Source organism: Thalassophryne amazonica, chromosome 6 (genome assembly GCF_902500255.1).
Source record: "Thalassophryne amazonica chromosome 6, fThaAma1.1, whole genome shotgun sequence".
NCBI lineage: Eukaryota > Metazoa > Chordata > Actinopteri > Batrachoidiformes > Batrachoididae > Thalassophryne > Thalassophryne amazonica.
Genome location: NC_047108.1, coordinates 111402075 through 111419871, shown reverse-complemented (window position 1 = coordinate 111419871; position 17797 = coordinate 111402075). Strand labels below are relative to the sequence as shown.

The following is a 17797-nucleotide window of genomic DNA, read 5'->3' as shown; positions in this document are numbered from 1 at the left end:
CACAGACTTTAAGAAGCCCTCTTATTCTGCACTCTTTACCTGTATTAACTGCACCTGTTTGAACTTGTCACCTGTATAAAAGACACCTGTTCACACACTCCAACCTGTCCACCATAGCAAAGACCAAAGAGCTGTCTAAGGACACCAGGGATAAAACTAGGCCTGCACAAGGCTGGGATGGACTAGAGGACAACAGGCAAGCAGCTTGGTAGAAGACAACAACTGTTATGATTATTTATTAGAAAGTGGAAGAGACACAAGATGACTGTCAATCTCCCTCGGTCTGGGATTCCATGCAAGATCTCACTTTGGGGGGTAAGGATGATTCTGAGAAAGCTCAGAACTACACAGGAGGACCTGGTCAATGACCTGAAGAGAGCTGGGACCACAGCTGAAGATGAAGATGGGTCATGGCTGGGTCTTCCAGCATGACAATGACCCCAAACACACAGCCAGGGCAACTAAGGAGGGGCTCCGTAAGAAGCAGTTCAAGGTCCTGGAGTGGCCTGGCCAGTCTCCAGACCTGAACTCAATAGAAAATCTTTGGAGGGAGCTGAAACTCCAAACCTGAAAGATCTAGAGAAGATCTGTTTGGAGGAGTGGACCAAAATCCCTGCTGCAGAGTTTGAGAACCTGGTGAAAAACTACAGGAAACGTTTGACCTCTGTAACCGCAAACAAAGGCCACTGTACCAAATATTAACATTGATTTTCACAGGTTTTCAAATACTTATTTGCAGCAGTAACATACAAATAAATGAGATTAAAAATAAAAATCATACATTGTGATTTCTGGATTTTTTTTTTTTTAGATTATGTCTCTCACAATAGACATGCAATTAAGGTGAAAATTTCAGACTCCTCCATGATTTCTAAGTGGGAGAACTTGCAAAACTGCAGGGTGTTCAAATACTTATTTTCCTCACTGTGTATACATACATACACACACACACACACGAATGTGATTGGGATTGAAAAGGAGATAGGAGCGAGATTACGAAAACAGCAAGCTGATAATACAATTCATAAAATAAAAGATCCTAATACAAACAAACTGATGACCGAGCCAAAAGACATAGAACATATCTTCAGGGAGTATTATAAAAAACTATACACACAAAGATCGACGGTAGATACTAATTTAATGAGATTTTTTAAATACACTTGATCTACCTAGTACTGGAGAGAAACAAAATAAGATAGTTACATCAGAAATATCACTGGAGGAGATACAGAAGGCAATAGGTAGGTTAAAAACAAATAAAGCCCCAGGTAGTGATGGCTTTCCTGTAGAGTGGTATAAAGTGTTCCAAAATGAACTGAGTCCACTTCTACTTAGGACTTTAACTGGATTATGAAAGAATGTAAGATACCCCCATCATGGAAAGAGGCGATTATAACTTTAATCCTTAAAGAAAACAAAGATAAGGAAAATTGTAGTAATTATAGACCCATATCAATTCTACAACCCCTGGCAAAAATTATGGAATCACCGGCCTCGGAGGATGTTCATTCAGTTGTTTAATTTTGTAGGAAAAAAAGCAGCTCACAGACATGACACAAAACTAAAGCCATTTCAAATGACAACTTTCTTTAAGAAACACTATAAGAAATCAAGAAAAAAAAGATTGTGGCAGTCAGTAACGGTTACTTTTTTAGACCAAGCAGAGGAAAAAAAAATATGAAATCACTCAATTCTGAGGAAAAAATTATGGAATCACCCTGTAAATTTTCATCCCCAAAACTAACACCTGCATCAAATCAGATCTACTCTCTTGACACTGACCCTATGCCATGACATTGACCCTATGTGTCTTTTTACAAGGAATGTTTTCGCAGTTTTTGCTCTATGACAAGATGCATTATCATCTTGAAACATCCCCAAACATCCTTTCAATTGTACAAAATATCAACGTAAACTTGTGCATTTATTGATGATGTAATGACAGCCATCTCACCAGTGCCTTTACCTTACATGCAGCCCCATATCATCAATGACTGTGGAAATTTACATGTTCTCTAAAGGCAGTCATTATAAATCTCATTGGAACGGCACCAAACAAACGTTCCAGCATCATCACCTTGCCCAATGCAGATTTGAGATTCATCACTGAATATGACTTTCATCCAGTCATCCACAGTCCACGAATGCTTTTCTTTAGCCAATTGTAAACTTGTTTTTTTTCTGTTTAGGTGTTAATGATGGCTTTCGTTTAGCTTTTCTGTATGTAAATACCATTTCCTTTAGGCGGTTTCTTACAGTTCGGTCACAGACGTTGACTCCGGTGTCCTCCCATTCGTTCCTCATTTGTTTTGTTGTGCATTTTTCAATTTTTGAGACATATTGTTTTAAGTTTTCTGTCTTGACGTTTTGATGTCTTCCTTGGTCTACCAGTATGTTTGCCTTTAACAGCCTTCCCATGTTTGTATTTGGTCCAGAGTTTAGACACAGCTGACTGTGAATAACCAACATCTTTTGCAACATTGCATGATGATTTACTCTCTTTTAAGAGTTTGATAATCCTCTCCTTTGTTTCAATTGACATCTCTCGTGTTGGAGCCATGATTCATGTGTCCACTTGGTGCAACAGCTCTCCAAGGTGTGTTCACTCCTTTTTAGATGCAGACTAACGAGCAGATCAGATATGATGCAGGTGTTAGTTTTGGGGATGAAAATTTACAGGGTGATTCCATAATTTTTTCCTCAGAATTGAGTGATTCCATCTTTTTTTCCTGTGCTTGGTCTAAAAACGTAACCGTTACCGACTGCCACAATCTTTTTTTCTTGATTTCTTATAGTGTTTCTTAAAGCCAGAAAGTTGCCATTTGAAATTACTTTAGTTTTGTGTCATGTCTGTGATCTGCTTTTTTTCTACAAAATTAAACAACTGAATGAACATCCTCAGAGGCTGGTGATTCCATAATTTTTGCCAGGGGTTGTAAATGTGGACTATAAATTATACACTTCAATTATCTGTAAACAATTTGAAAAGTTCATGCCAGACTTAACTGAGGAAGATCAAACAGGATTTATAACTGGCCGACAAACACATAACATTAGAAGAACGCTACACGTCATACATAACATTCAAAAAGAAAGCTACAATGCAGCTATGATAAGCCTTGATGCAGAAAAGGCATTTGATAGAGTAAATTGGGATTTTTTATACCAAACACTAGGAAAATTTGGCTTCACTGAAGAATCAATTAATTGTATTAAGGCATTTTATCAACAACCTACTGCAAGGGTAAAGGTGAATGGATCATTAACAGAGATTTGTACTGGGTAGAGGAACGAGACAGGGATGTTGTCTTAGCCCCACACTGTTCGCCATTTATATAGAACCACTGGCACAAGCAATCCGCCAGGATACGGAACTGAAGGGTATAACTGTTGGAAATAGGGAACAAAAAAATTGGCCTCTTTGTGGATGATATAGTGCTTTACTTATCAGATGTAGATCCCTCCTTCCTGCGAATGATGGAAATTATAGAAAAATTCAATTATGCAGGATACAAATTAAATCTTGCAAAAACCCAGATTCTCATTTAATTACACCCCCTCAATACAAATAAAACAAATATGAAGTCAAATGGGACCCAAAACAGATTGAATAGTTAGGGGTATATATATAACCAAAAATATCTCAAATCTGTATGGGGCTAATTACAACTACATAAGTCAAAATATAAAAAAGGACATGGAATGATGGTCTACTTACCCATTGGATTTTAGTAGTAAGATAAATATAGTGAAAATGAATATTTTACCAAGGTTACTGTATTTATTTCAATCCCTACCAATAGACATTCCACCAAAACAATTTATAGAATGGGATAAATTAGTATCTAGATCTTCTAAATGATATCAGGTGGCGCTACAGCACCTTACAATCTTCCAGTCGGCCCCTTACCCCAGGACAAACCCAGCGGTTTTTGGGTGACAGAGGCTTAGAGTGATTTTCAGAGAAGGGATACTAACCAGGGTCGGACTCCGTCTTCACTCGAGGGGCTACGGTGGCTTTGGGCAGGTTGCGCTTTTCGCCTCTCTCAAGTTTCTTTCTGGACTGCAGCGGGGTGGTCAGATGACACTGTGCACCAGTCTGATAGTCTGGACACAAAAACAGCAACAAGTGGATTTAAAATGAAGTCACAACCACACGTCTGTAGCCAACTGTGCACGAGATGCTCCATCTGCAATGGCTAGAAGATTAGCTTAGCCTACAAGGACTCTGGGGTTTAGAATACACCCTAAACTCCACAAATGAACACAAAACCCTGATATCAGGTCAGGGAGACTTTTACAGTACAGACATGCTGAGCAGGACAGTCAAAACTACCACAAACAGGTGCAGTCACAAAATGAGCCCAGTGCAGCCCGCCTCTCACCCCACGACCACTGGGATAGTATCCAGCACCCTGTGACTGGCTATTTTTCATGTTAAATTAGGACATCCAAAGACCACTCAGGTTCAGCATCACGAACCTCCGCTGCATCAACTACACAATCGCAAACTTTTTTTTTTTTTTTTTTAGGGTAAATACACAAAATTCAAGTCAGAATCCCACCAGTCACCACAGTCAGATCTCAGGGTGCATGTTTTTTAAAGTTCAGACACCCTGATATAGCATGTCCACACATAAACAGGCTGAGCTAAATGTGGCCCACAGGGCTGTCTGTTATTAGTAATCCTCATTCGTGAGTGAATAGCCTGTTTCAGCAGGGGTCTTGCTGGTGTGATAACAGAGTAACAGCCCAGTATGCTGCTGCCTGAGGGGGAAAAAAAAAACAAAAACAAAAAAACATTGCAGTTGTGCCATTGCATAGTTTGAGGGTGTGTAACAGGAAAAAGATCATTTCTCTATGTTGACTTGTGGACCTGCTGGTTCTGATTTAGAACCAGTGAGTTCAAAGTTTATTCATTAATCTATACAAAAGCAATTTAAAGATGTCAATCTTGACTGACCTTGTCTGCTGATTAAAGTCACTCAACGGGACTCGCTGGTTGTTTCGGGCAGAAGCGAGAATCATCCACTGCTTCATGCGGACAGTTTTTCATTCGTTTGTCATTAACGTGCCTGTTTCATGGGGTACCCAACACCATGGTTCTCTGACATGGACTGGACCATTAATATCTCCCCCTTCGCTGGTTAGCAAACTGAAATTACTGTCCCTCATGTAAAGGAAAATAATAATAATAATAATAATAATAATAATAATATCCTCCACTCCGTGTGTGCGTGTTGTGGGATTTGCTGTGACTCTGCCGAGAAAATTTGGAAAGACAGATCAGTCCGGAATCAATAACTTCAAAGTGAATCTGTTTTAAATCAAATGACACCTCTTTCCAAATGTAATACAGACAGCAAACTACAACTGACAAAAAACTATTTTTTCCACAAAATGAGACCTCCATTCTGTGTGGTAGAACGTATCCCAGTGTCACAGTCTGAGCACAGCACGTTTAAGTACTGTAGGGGGCAGAGGTCATTCTCCTCCAGAAAAGTTTTCAATGTAAAATCCTCTGAAACACAATTTGAGGGCCAAATTTTGTGAAATACAGCCATAGTTTTAAAATCCTTGTTAATCTTACTTTAAAGCCAAAAGAAATGAGGCATCAGGCTAAAACATGGAAGAGTGAGTCCTGTCTTGATGTCACAGAAGCATCAGAACTGTTCATTTATAAACAGGCCCCGAACCCCTGGCTTGTTAAGGTGATTTTGTCCATCCCATTACGCCGAGGGGAAAAAAAAACAACAAATAAATTCTGCTGAGAACCCTGTTCAGAGTCACTGTACTGAGTGTACTCTGTTGACCCAGACATGCACGTTCTGTCCCCTGTTGCCCAGCACTACTGCCATTCTTTTTTTTAAGTTTTAAATGATGTGTTTGAGGCACTGGATGCAAAAAAGTTGTGTTGAAATGTTTCTGGATCTTTCAAAGGCATCTGATATTGTGTATCAATCTGCTGTTAGAAACACAGTGACTCTACACATGTGGTCTCTTGGTTTACAGGCTGTTTGGCAAGTAGGACACAGTGACTACGTTTACATGCAACCAATAACCCTTTCATAACCAGAATATTAGCAATAACCCGGTTGCGCACGGCTATGTAAACACCCGCAAAAAACCGAATATGCTCATATTCCGGTTTTTAAAAACCCGAATAAGACCCCTGGGTTACTCCTTTTTGTAACCCGAATATCAGGTCATATAAATGCGCATTGGGATATCCCCATAGAAAGGAACATTATTTTGTGTTCTGCGCATGTTCTATCTGCGAGGAAACTTGGTCTTTTGAGTACAGCAACTACTTGTATGTGGCGCGCGCAGCCCACCGGACACCACAGAAGCAAAGGTAAACAGCGCATTGTGTTCTGCGTCCTTATCAGGCGGCCGGTCGAGACACCTGGTCGGTATATCACAGCGATTGCTCTGCCTCCTATGCGCTTACCGTGTCTGCGGGCTCTAAATGCCGCAGCGGACCACTCTCACCGCCCCCCTCTCTTCTGTGCGTAGGAACACCAAATCTGGCAACCGGTCCAGAGACTACGCTCGCTGTTTTGATGCGGAGGCAGCCCGGAGGACAGACAAATGAGAAAATGCTAATGCCTGTTTGAGAAAAGTGTGTAGTGAGGGGTTTTACACGAAGCAGGAGTTGCACGAACGGCAGATCAAATCAAGCACCGGTGGAAGACGTGCGTCGCTGTTTATATGGGGATATTTCAAATGATACCACTGACCATGTATACAGGAGTAACTGTCTGCTTAAGCATGTAAACAGGTTATTCCTAATGATTCAGAAACCGGAATATTGACCGTAACCCGAATATTAACGGCATGTAAACGTAGTATGTCCAGATGGCTGGTATTAACTCTGCCTTCCTCGAGGTAAACAAAGGTGTCCCTCAAGGCCCAGTTTTAGGACCTATTCTGGTCACAATTTAAACTACTAACCTGTGTGTAAACCTATCAAACACCTATCATCTTTATGCCGACGACACTGTAATCTACTGTTGTTCAAACGCAATGACTCAGGCATTTGATTTTTTTTTTTTTTTTTTTAAAGTCCACTTTTGATACAATGCCATCTGGAGAAACTCAAACTAGTCTTGAATGTAAAGAAATGAAAAATGCCCCCCCCAAAGTCACATTTCTCTGGTAGGGTTCTCCCCAGAAATTTTTTTTTTTTTAGTATGGCAGGGTTGTTTGCAATTATCAACCGAGGCGGAGAGTGCTGCGAGTCTTTTTTACTGCTTTTAGATGCATTGAAAGCAAGCATAATGGACAAAAAAAAAAAAAAAAGACACTTATGTTGTAATATCAAAGTTCTTTTTGCATTTTTCTAAGTTAAGAAAATAATGTTGAAAAGTTTAAAAACACACTAAATTTGATAGACATACCATTTGCTCTCTTCTTCAAAAACGACACACTACCTTTAAGACAGGCAGAGTTTTTCTGTCATGTTGACAGTTTAGTTTTTCAATATTTTTGAGTGGGACTGCATACTATATCCATCCATCCATCCATTTTCTTCCGCTTTATCCGGAGTCGGGAAGCGGGGGCAGCAGCTCAAGCAAAGCCGCCCAGACCTCGCGATCCACACACACCTGCCTCAGCTCCTCCGGGGGAACCCCAAGGCGTTCCCAAGCCAGCCGAGAGATGTAGTCCCTCCAGCGTGTCCTGGGTCTTCCCTGGGGCCTCCTCCCAATGGGACGTGCCAGGAACACCTCTCCAGCGAGGCGTCCAGGGGGCATCCGGAAAGATGTCCGAGCCACCTCAAGTGACTCCTTTAGACATGGAGGAGCAACGGCTCGACTCAGAGCTCCTCCCGAGTGACCTTGTCTTGTCTGAACAAGAGCTAAATCTTGACTGATTTGATTGTCCAATCAGAATCAAATTTATTGCCAAGTTCTCACATACAAGTAATATGATCTGGGGTCACTGGTGAATAAACAACAATAGTAAAAACAAAACAAAAAATTCTGTAAGAAGTAAAGAAAAAGGTGCTCTTTTAATGACGAAATCCTGGAAGAAAAACTTTCAGAGTCAGTTTTTCACACTTTACTGTTTCACTGAGGCTGTGTGGTAAAATTGCACACAGCCTGGCTGTGTGGTAAAATTGCACACAGCCTGGCTGTGTGGTAAAATTGCACACAGCCTGGCTGTGTGGTAAAATTGCACACAGCCTGGCTGTGTGGTAAAATTGCACACAGCCTGGCTGTGTGGTAAAATTGCACACAGCCTGGCTGTGTGGTAAAATTGCACACAGCCTGGCTGTGTGGTAAAATTGCACACAGCCTGGCTGTGTGGTAAAATTGCACACAGCCTGGCTGTGTGGTAAAATTGCACACAGCCTGGCTGTGTGGTAAAATTGCACACAGCCTGGCTGTGTGGTAAAATTGCACACAGCCTGGCTGTGTGGTAAAATTGCACACAGCCTGGCTGTGTGGTAAAATTGCACACAGCCTGGCTGTATATAATAAAAAAAAAAAATTAAAAAAAAAACCCTACCTGAGAGCAGGGCACAGTATAACGGCACTGTCATAACTATCATGACGCAGCGCCGTTGCGCCATTGTCTGGAGAGAACCCTGTCTGGAGAGCATACCATTAATTAACTACTCAAGGTAATATTCTTGAACTAAGCAGTTAGGCCACAAGTATTTGGGATTAACTATTGACATGGAGGTTTCCTTTAAAATCCATCCTAAACACTTCAATCAATCATTTTTTTTTTTATATAGCGCCAAATCACAACAAACAGTTGCTCCAAGGCGTTTTATATTGTAAGGCAAGGCCATACAATAATTATGTAAAACCCCAACGGTCAAAACGACCCCCTGTGAGCAAGCACTTGGCTACAGTGGGAAGGAAAAACTCCCTTTTAACAGGAAGAAACCTCCAGCAGAACCAGGCTCAGGGAGAGGCAGTCTTCTGCTGGGACTGGTTGGGGCTGAGGGAGAGAACCAGGAAAAAGACATGCTGTGGAGGGGAGCAGAGATCGATCACTAATGATTAAATGCAGAGTGGTGCATTCAGAGCAAAAAGAGAAAGAGTGCATCATGGGAACCCCCCAGCAGTCTACGTCTATAGCAGCATAACTAAGGGATGGTTCAGGGTCACCTGATCCAGCCCTAACTATAAGCTTTAGCAAAAAGGAAAGTTTTAAGCCTAATCTTAAAAGTAGAAAGGGTGTCTGTCTCCCTGATCTGAATTGGGAGCTGGTTCCACAGGAGAGGAGCCTGAAAGCTGAAGGCTCTGCCTCCCATTCTACTCTTACAAACCCTAGGAACTACAAGTAAGCCTGCAGTCTGAGAGCGAAGCGCTCTATTGGGGTGATATGGTACTACGAGGTCCCTAAGTTAAGATGGGACCTGATTATTCAAAACCTTATAAGTAAGAAGAAGAATTTTAAATTCTATTCTAGAATTAACAGGAAGCCAATGAAGAGAGGCCAATATGGGTGAGATATGCTCTCTCCTAGTCCCCGTCAGTACTCTAGCTGCAGCATTTTGAATTAACTGAAGGCTTTTTAGGGAACTTTTAGGACAACCTGATAATAATGAATTACAATAGTCCAGCCTAGAGGAAATAAATGCATGAATTAGTTTTTCAGCATCACTCTGAGACAAGACCTTTCTGATTTTAGAGATATTGCGTAAATGCAAAAAAGCAGTCCTACATATTTGTTTAATATGCGCTTTGAATGACATATCCTGATCAAAAATGACTCCAAGATTTCTCACAGTATTACTAGAGGTCAGGGTAATGCCATCCAGAGTAAGGATCTGGTTAGACACCATGTTTCTAAGATTTGTGGGGCCAAGTACAATAACTTCAGTTTTATCTGAGTTTAAAAGCAGGAAATTAGAGGTCATCCATGTCTTTATGTCTGTAAGACAATCCTGCAGTTTAACTAATTGGTGTGTGTCCTCTGGCTTCATGGATAGATAAAGCTGGGTATCATCTGCGTAACAATGAAAATTTAAGCAATACCGTCTAATAATACTACCTAAGGGAAGCATGTATAAAGTGAATAAAATTGGTCCTAGCACAGAACCTTGTGGAACTCCATAATTAACTTTAGTCTGTGAAGAAGATTCCCCATTTACATGAACAAATTGTAATCTATTAGACAAATATGATTCAAACCACCGCAGCGCAGTGCCTTTAATACCTATGGCATGCTCTAATCTCTGTAATAAAATTTTATGGTCAACAGTATCAAAAGCAGCACTGAGGTCTAACAGAACAAGCACAGAGATGAGTCCACTGTCCGAGGCCATAAGAAGATCATTTGTAACCTTCACTAATGCTGTTTCTGTACTATGATGAATTCTAAAACCTGACTGAAACTCTTCAAATAGACCATTCCTCTGCAGATGATCAGTTAGCTGTTTTACAACTACCCTTTCAAGAATTTTTGAGAGAAAAGGAAGGTTGGAGATTGGCCTATAATTAGCTAAGATAGCTGGGTCAAGTGATGGCTTTTTAAGTAATGGTTTAATTACTGCCACCTTAAAAGCCTGTGGTACATAGCCAACTAACAAAGATAGATTGATCATATTTAAGATCGAAGGATTAAATAATAGTAGGGCTTCCATGAGCAGCCTGGTAGGAATGGGGTCTAATAAACATGTTGATGGTTTGGATGAAGTAACTAATGAAAATAACTCAGACAGAACAATCGGAGAGAAAGAGTCTAACCAAATACCGGCATCACTGAAAGCAGCCAAAGATAACGATACGTCTTTGGGATGGTTATGAGTCATTTTTTCTCCAATAGTTAAAATTTTGTTAGCAAAGAAAGTCATGAAGTCATTACTAGTTAAAGTTAATGGAATACTCAGCTCAATAGAGCTCTGACTGTCAGCCTGGCTACAGTGCTGAAAAGAAACCTGGGGTTGTTATTTTCTTCAATTAGTGATGAGTAGAAAGATGTCCTAGCTTTACGGAGGGCTTTTTTTTTATAGAGCAACAGACTTTTTCCAGGCTAAGTGAAGATCTTCTAAATTAGTGAGACGCCATTTCCTCTCCAACCTACGGGTTATCTGCTTTAAGCTACGAGTTTGTGAGTTGTGTTTCTTTCTCTTTTTGCTCCGTATGCATCACTCTGCATTTAATCATTAGTGATCGATCTCTGCCCCCCTTCTCGGCATGTCTTTTTCCTGGTTCTTTCCCTCAGCCCCAACCAGTCTCAGCAGAAGACTGCCCCTCCCTGAGCCTGGTTCTGCTGGAGGTTTCTTCCTGTTAAAAGGGAGTTTTTCCTTCCCACTGTGGCCAAGTGCTTGCTCATAGGGGGTCGTTTTGACCGTTGGGGTTTTTCATAATTATTGTATGGCCTTGCCTTACAATATGGAGCGCCTTGGGGCAACTGTTTGTGATTTGGCGCTATATAAGAAAAAAGTTGATTGATTGATTGATTATACCACGGAGTCAGGCACTTCTGATTTAAAGCTCTCTTTTTCAGAGGAGCTACAGCATCCAAAGTTGTCTTCAATGAGGATGTAAAACTATTGACGAGATACTCTATCTCACTTACAGAGTTTAGGTAGCTACTCTGCACTGTGTTGGTATATGGCATTAGAGAACATAAAGAAGGAATCATATCCTTAAACCTAGTTACAGCGCTTTCTGAAAGACTTCTAGTGTAATGAAACGTATTCCCCACTGCTGGGTAGTCCATCAGAGTAAATGTTATTAAGAAATGATCAGACAGAAGGGAGTTTTCAGGGAATACTGTTAAGTCTTCTATTTCCATACCATAAGTCAGAACAAGATCTAAAATATGATTAAAGTGGTGGGTGGACTCATTTACTTTTTGAGCAAAGCCAATAGAGTCTAATAATAGATTAAATGCAGTGTTGAGGCTGTCATTCTCAGCATCTGTGTGGATGTTAAAATCGCCCACTATAATTATCTTATCTGAGCTAAGCACTAAGTCAGACAAAAGGTCTGAAAATTCACAGAGAAACACAGTAACGACCAGGTGGACGATAGATAATAAATAAAACTGTTTTTTGGGACTTCCAATTTGGATGGACAAGACTAAGAGTCAAGCTTTCAAATGAATTAAAGCTCTGTCTGGGTTTTTGATTAATTAATAAGCTGGAATGGAAGATTGCTGAACACTTGATCTCCAAAGTAAGGGTGAAGCTCAGCTTCCTTTATAGAAATAAGTTGTTTCCCCTCAAGAGCCTAGAAGCTCCTGATAACCGATCCCTTCCTGTCTTTCTGGACTGTGGTGATGTCGTGTACATGTGCACTTCAACCAGTTGTCTACAATCCTCGAACCCAATGTATCAATGCGCCTTGAGATTCATCACTGGTTGTCACCGCCTCAGCCACCACTGCGATTTGTCTGCTAAAGCTGGCATCCCCTCTTTGAGCATAAGGAAACACACACATTGGATGACTCTGGTTTACAATAGAATAGAATAGTCACTGCACATATACACACACACAATAAAACTTGTCCTCTGCATTTGTCCCATCAGAATTACAGTTAGACACAATCTCATCACTAGGAGCAGTGGGCAGCCACAGTCCTGTGCCCAGGGACCAACTCCAGATGTAGAGACGCTGCCTTGGTCAGGGGCAGAGAAGGGAGCAGACCCTAAATAAGCATGTTTTTGATTACAAGACTCTTATTGGACTGGTTCTGACCCATTTATCCATTTTACTTAAGACGTCTGAAAGCTGTTACGCTCTGCATTCGAACTAGGGATGGGACCGAGCCGATCCAGGATCGGTATCCGATACTGACGTAATTCACGTAAAACACCAAGAAAAGCAGCTCGGCGTGCAGCCGAGAAAAACAGCGAACAGATATTCTGTCCGCTGAAAAGGGAAAAAGTGCCTGATAAAATCCTGCATGTGAGCATCGCTGAGACTACATTTATTTTACAGTTGAAAGACTTTGTGTTTCCCACAAAGTTCTAAGTTTGCGCAGCATGAAAACAGCGAGAGAAAGAAAAAGCGAGTGAGAGAGACAGGCAGAGAGAGAACTTAATTTTTACTCTGGAACACTTGCTTTAACAATGTAAATATATGTCTCCCACATCAGTAAAGCTCCATTCAAATAGGGCAGTCACAATTATTACAATATTCGCCAATCTCGATTATTTTTCATAATCACGATTACAGTGAATTATTTATTTTATCAACAAAGTTGCATAAAACGACTCGGAATCTGACGTCATCGTGCAGCAGCAGCCGCACGCTGCCTCACTCACTCTGTCTCACGCACTCTGTTTCCTCTCGTCTTGGTTGGATGGTTAGCGAGGCTCGGATAATAACACGGAGCATGAGGAGGTTCTGGTTCCAAAGCCACGCACCGCTGTGAATGTATTTCAGTTTTGTAGGGCTGGCTCGACTAGTGAAGATATGTTATTTTGCTCGCAATTAGCTTTGCATGCCAACAATGCTAAAAGTTATCACATTGAATAGAATGCTTTGTGTTCATTATTTTGGAAAGTAAATGTTTAGAAGTAGGTGCACCATCCTGTTCTAATGAACAAGGTACTGTATGGATTGAATAAAGGCTCTGGTGTGATATTTTTGCTGTAATGTGTTAAGGGATTTATCATGATGCCAAACAAATGAAAAAGTGTATGCTTATGTTTTGATGGGTGTTTATTTGATTTATGATGATTTTGAAATGATACAATATTATACGGTTTGATTAAGGATTGTAATATGTGCTTATGATGAATTGTACTGACCATGTGTAACTGCTGACGTGTTGTTGACTTCCTATAGGTAAGCCCGGCCGGCATTGACCACTTTGAATAAAGTCATTATTTGATGCCGGCATGATGCCTATGCTATAATATGTTTAAAGATCTTATGTTTTGTTAAACGACACATACTCCTTTGGAAATGCTTTGTATGATTTATCATGTAACTGGAATAATGTTTCATTATTATTAATTGCTTAAATGTGTTATTGCTGTTGAATGAACTCTGATGTGACCTTTTTCTGCTGACTCCCTGTGGAAATGTTTGACTCTCCTGACATATAGGAACTGAAACTTTCGTCTGTGCTGATATTAGAACTGTGGTTTCTCGCTGTCTGTATAATGGCACACTAAAATTGAAGACACCTCCATATATAGACTGTTGAACAAGTTTAAACTGGTGTTAGGATCAGATGTCCAGCCAGACATCTGACTCAGCAATCCGTTTGCCCGAGATATTCCCCCCATGCCACTTCTCGAAGACCTTTCCCCCACCAATTTCCCGAAGACCTCTCATGACCTCCTGGTCTCCCCTGGTTAACCAATCAGAAGACGATAACGCCCCGACTGAACTGAATTGAACAAACCCTATAAAGATTGTGTGTTTCCAGCATTCGAGGTTCTTTGCTGAACACACAACCTGTTGGTATCGTTGCGTAATAACGTGTGTTGCATTGAACCCACCCTGCGCTTGGTGAATGATAATCCTCTGATCTGTTCTGCTGTATTCTTCAATAAACCCTTTAAGGTCTGTATAACTGCAAATTGAATTCTGAGGTTTTTTTCTGTCTCACGATTCCTGAACATGCAAGGAACACTTCCAGGTCCTTTCGGACGTGGGGAAGGGTGGTATCCTTAACACTAGTCACGACTACTTCGATGATTGAAATCGTTAACTAATTTAGTAGTCGACGAGTCGTTTATTTTATTTAAGTCTTTGATTTTTCTCTCAATTCATAGTTTTAGGCACCAAGCCGTCCTACCGTCATTTGGACGTTCAAATTTTTAATAAGACGGCCGATTAAAACAGCAGCCGTCTTGTTCAAAGCCTTTTAAAATGCGCAGTTTACCGAAGGAGCTGTGTGCGCGCGCACAGAGTCAACTCGCTGCAGACTGAGGGAGCGAGATTCCTGAACGGAGGCACGAGACATTACGTTCTGCTGTGAAGCATCACGTGAGACAGCGAGCGCGGAGCAGAACATATATATATATATATATATATATACACACACACACATATACACATATACATACATATATATACATACATACACACATATACACATACATATACATATACATATATATATATACACACACACACACACTCGTAAAAAAAACCAAACCGTGTGCCTTTACGCTCTGTACTTTCTCTACCGGTGCGGTTCTTACGGCACCGTCCTGTTAACACCATGTGCGCATCGAATACTGAATTTATGAGATCATGAGATGAAATAAACGGTCAAATATCCTTTAAAAAAAATCCTTAAAAAAATTAGAATATATAAATGAACTGAACAAAAATTACAGAAAAGCTGTGCAGTGATGTTCAGAGGTACAGATCACAAAAAGCTGAACTTTAACAGCTGTTTATTTTCCAAAGTTATGCATTTGTTCAATCTTGAGCTTAATGTAGTGTTCAAGCACAAAACGTGACTGATGAGAAAAAAAGGATGACTTCATCACACTAAAATGAACTAGAGTCAGAATAAAAATACAAGCTGCTGATTTCTGTTATTTTTCAAAGTTAAGCTGTAGCTATGTTTTTAATTATTTCAAAATTAGTTGGCTCTTATTGTATTTTGATTTATTTATACAAACACACAAAAGGGAGTCAAATCAGCCTGCATTGTTCTGTTAAGTTTATATCAGTTTTCCTGCACATGTCCAGGTATTTTTTCCTTCTTTATAAGGGTTTGGTGTTTACGTTTGCTCCACAGTCTTAAAACAATAAAATGTTCACACTTTTCTTTATAGCAGTTCTGTAATTTCAGAAATGCAACAGAAAACCACAAATCAGAAAAAGTTGGGACTATATGTAAAATGAAGATAAAAATTCAAATGTTGCACTATTCCCGGTTTCTCCACTCAGAGAAGTCAAACGTTCTTCCAGAGTTGTGTAATCATACTGCGACAGTAGAATATAAAGGGAAAAAGAAAAAAATACACAATATAATCGTCAATCGCAATTATTTGCCTGACCATTGTCTCCAGAAATTCCTAATTGTGACAGCCCTACAATCAAATTGAAAATTGAGAAGGAGAGACAGAGAGTGCTGTCTTTTCTCTTTAAGTCTATAAAAAAAAAAAAAAAAAAAAAAAGTACTTAATTCTTTCACCAAAACACCAAATCTAGGCTTTCATCTTAGATGCACCTTCTGGAAAATTGTAGCTGAACATTCAGGTCTCCTTTTAAGAAAATCCTCATAAAACCAACAATATTAAAGCAAACAGAGCTCTGTATCAGATTGGAAAAGTATCGGTATCGGCAGATATCCAAATTCAGTTATCGGGATCAGAAGTGAAAAAATGGGGCCCAGTGCATCCCCAGTTCAAACAACACGTCATCTTTCTGAATACCTCGTGTCCACTCTGAAACGGGAAAGAAAGCTTTCAGTTTTTCTGCTCCTTCTGACTGGAATGTCCTCCAATCTGAATGGAAACTATGTGGGTTAACTTGTCTGAACGCCTGTTTTAGGAGATCCCAAATGGAATTCTTGTGCACGGTGCCTGTCTTTAAATTCTAATCTGTTTTTCCCCCCACACATCATTACAACTCACAATAACCAAGGTGACTATTTTATTTGTTCTTAATGTTCTCTCGATTATGTTAACCTGTCCATTGTGATGTGTACTGCTGCCTTTTTTTTTTTTTAATTAGAAATGAGAATATAGAGGAATTAACCGTAAGTCTGCAAAACGACAGGTTAGTGTTAAGCAGAAAACTTAGATGTAGTTCAGAAAAAGAGGAAAAAAAAATCTTTAAGCATAATCTTGGTTAAAACAACCACATTTAATGCAAATTCAGTGTAATTTGTACCCTGCATGGTGCATTCTTCAATGACACGCACACAGCACTTGGCTGGCTCCTGGGTTGAGGCCACACCCCCTGCACACACTGTGCATTCCTCCATCACATGCTCAGACGAGAAGGCACTCAGCAAGCACACATACCAGTTTGTTATGGATCAAGTCCAAAAGCCAAACCCCTCATTTTCAATGAGATTATCCTTCTGTTTACCAACACAGTCACAAATTTGAGGTAACTGTTACCATGTGCCAAGCATTCTTCTGGATCTCAGTTCCAGAATATATTCCACATCTGCAACATAATCTGTCTGCACACCAACTTCCATCAAAATCCATTCATTGCTTCTTGCATTATCCCGCAAACCACGTGATCCTTGACTGGAGTAAGCAGGTATTGAAAATTAATTAATTATCCCACCAAAAAACAAATGAAATGTCAGGGGTGAAATGTTCATGATATGGGACAAGTCAAAAAATATAAAGACAAACAAAATAGAAAAAAACAAAAATCTAAATTATTTAAAGTTGAGTTTTCGTATAGTGACTGCAGTAACAAATTGTGTAGCTTTATTTGGTAAAGAGGTTATACACAACTTACAACTATAAAATGTTTAGTCAGTTTGACTGAGTGATTCTGCAGCTAAAGGCTAAGCTAAAGTTAGCCAATCATAACACTTCAGTGGTGCACTAACATTTTTTTATTTTTAATGACTCACCTCAGACAAATTTATGGAAGCACCATTGCTCAAATTGTGTGCATATACACAACCCCAATTCCAATGAAGTTGGGATGTTGTGTAAAATGTAAATAAAAACAGAATACAATGACTTGCAAATCCTCTTCAACCTATATTCAATTGAATACACTACAAAGACAAGATATTTAATGTTCAAACTGATGAACTTTATTGTTTTTGTGCAAATATTTGCTCATTTTGAAATGGATGCCTGCAACACATTCCAAAAAAGCTGGGACAGTGGTATGTTTACCACTGTGTTACATCACCTTTCCTTCTAACAACACTC

The 17797-nt window shown here is 40.0% G+C and overlaps 1 protein-coding gene and 1 long non-coding RNA gene across 2 annotated transcripts in view; one reads left to right on the top strand and one right to left on the bottom strand.

The window, feature by feature from the left end:
• The window catches only part of tpx2 (TPX2 microtubule nucleation factor), a 94598-nt gene that overhangs the window by 56634 nt on the left and 20167 nt on the right, over positions 1-17797 (bottom strand). Inside the window, exon 3 of the mRNA XM_034173141.1 lies at positions 3982-4110. Coding sequence (XP_034029032.1) covers positions 3982-4110 — 129 coding nt within the window. The remainder of the gene's footprint in view (positions 1-3981; positions 4111-17797) is intronic.
• Positions 7673-14713, top strand: LOC117512914. Its single transcript, XR_004561418.1, has 3 exons — positions 7673-7848; positions 12439-12442; positions 14702-14713. It is a non-coding gene; the product is annotated as an uncharacterized LOC117512914 (long non-coding RNA).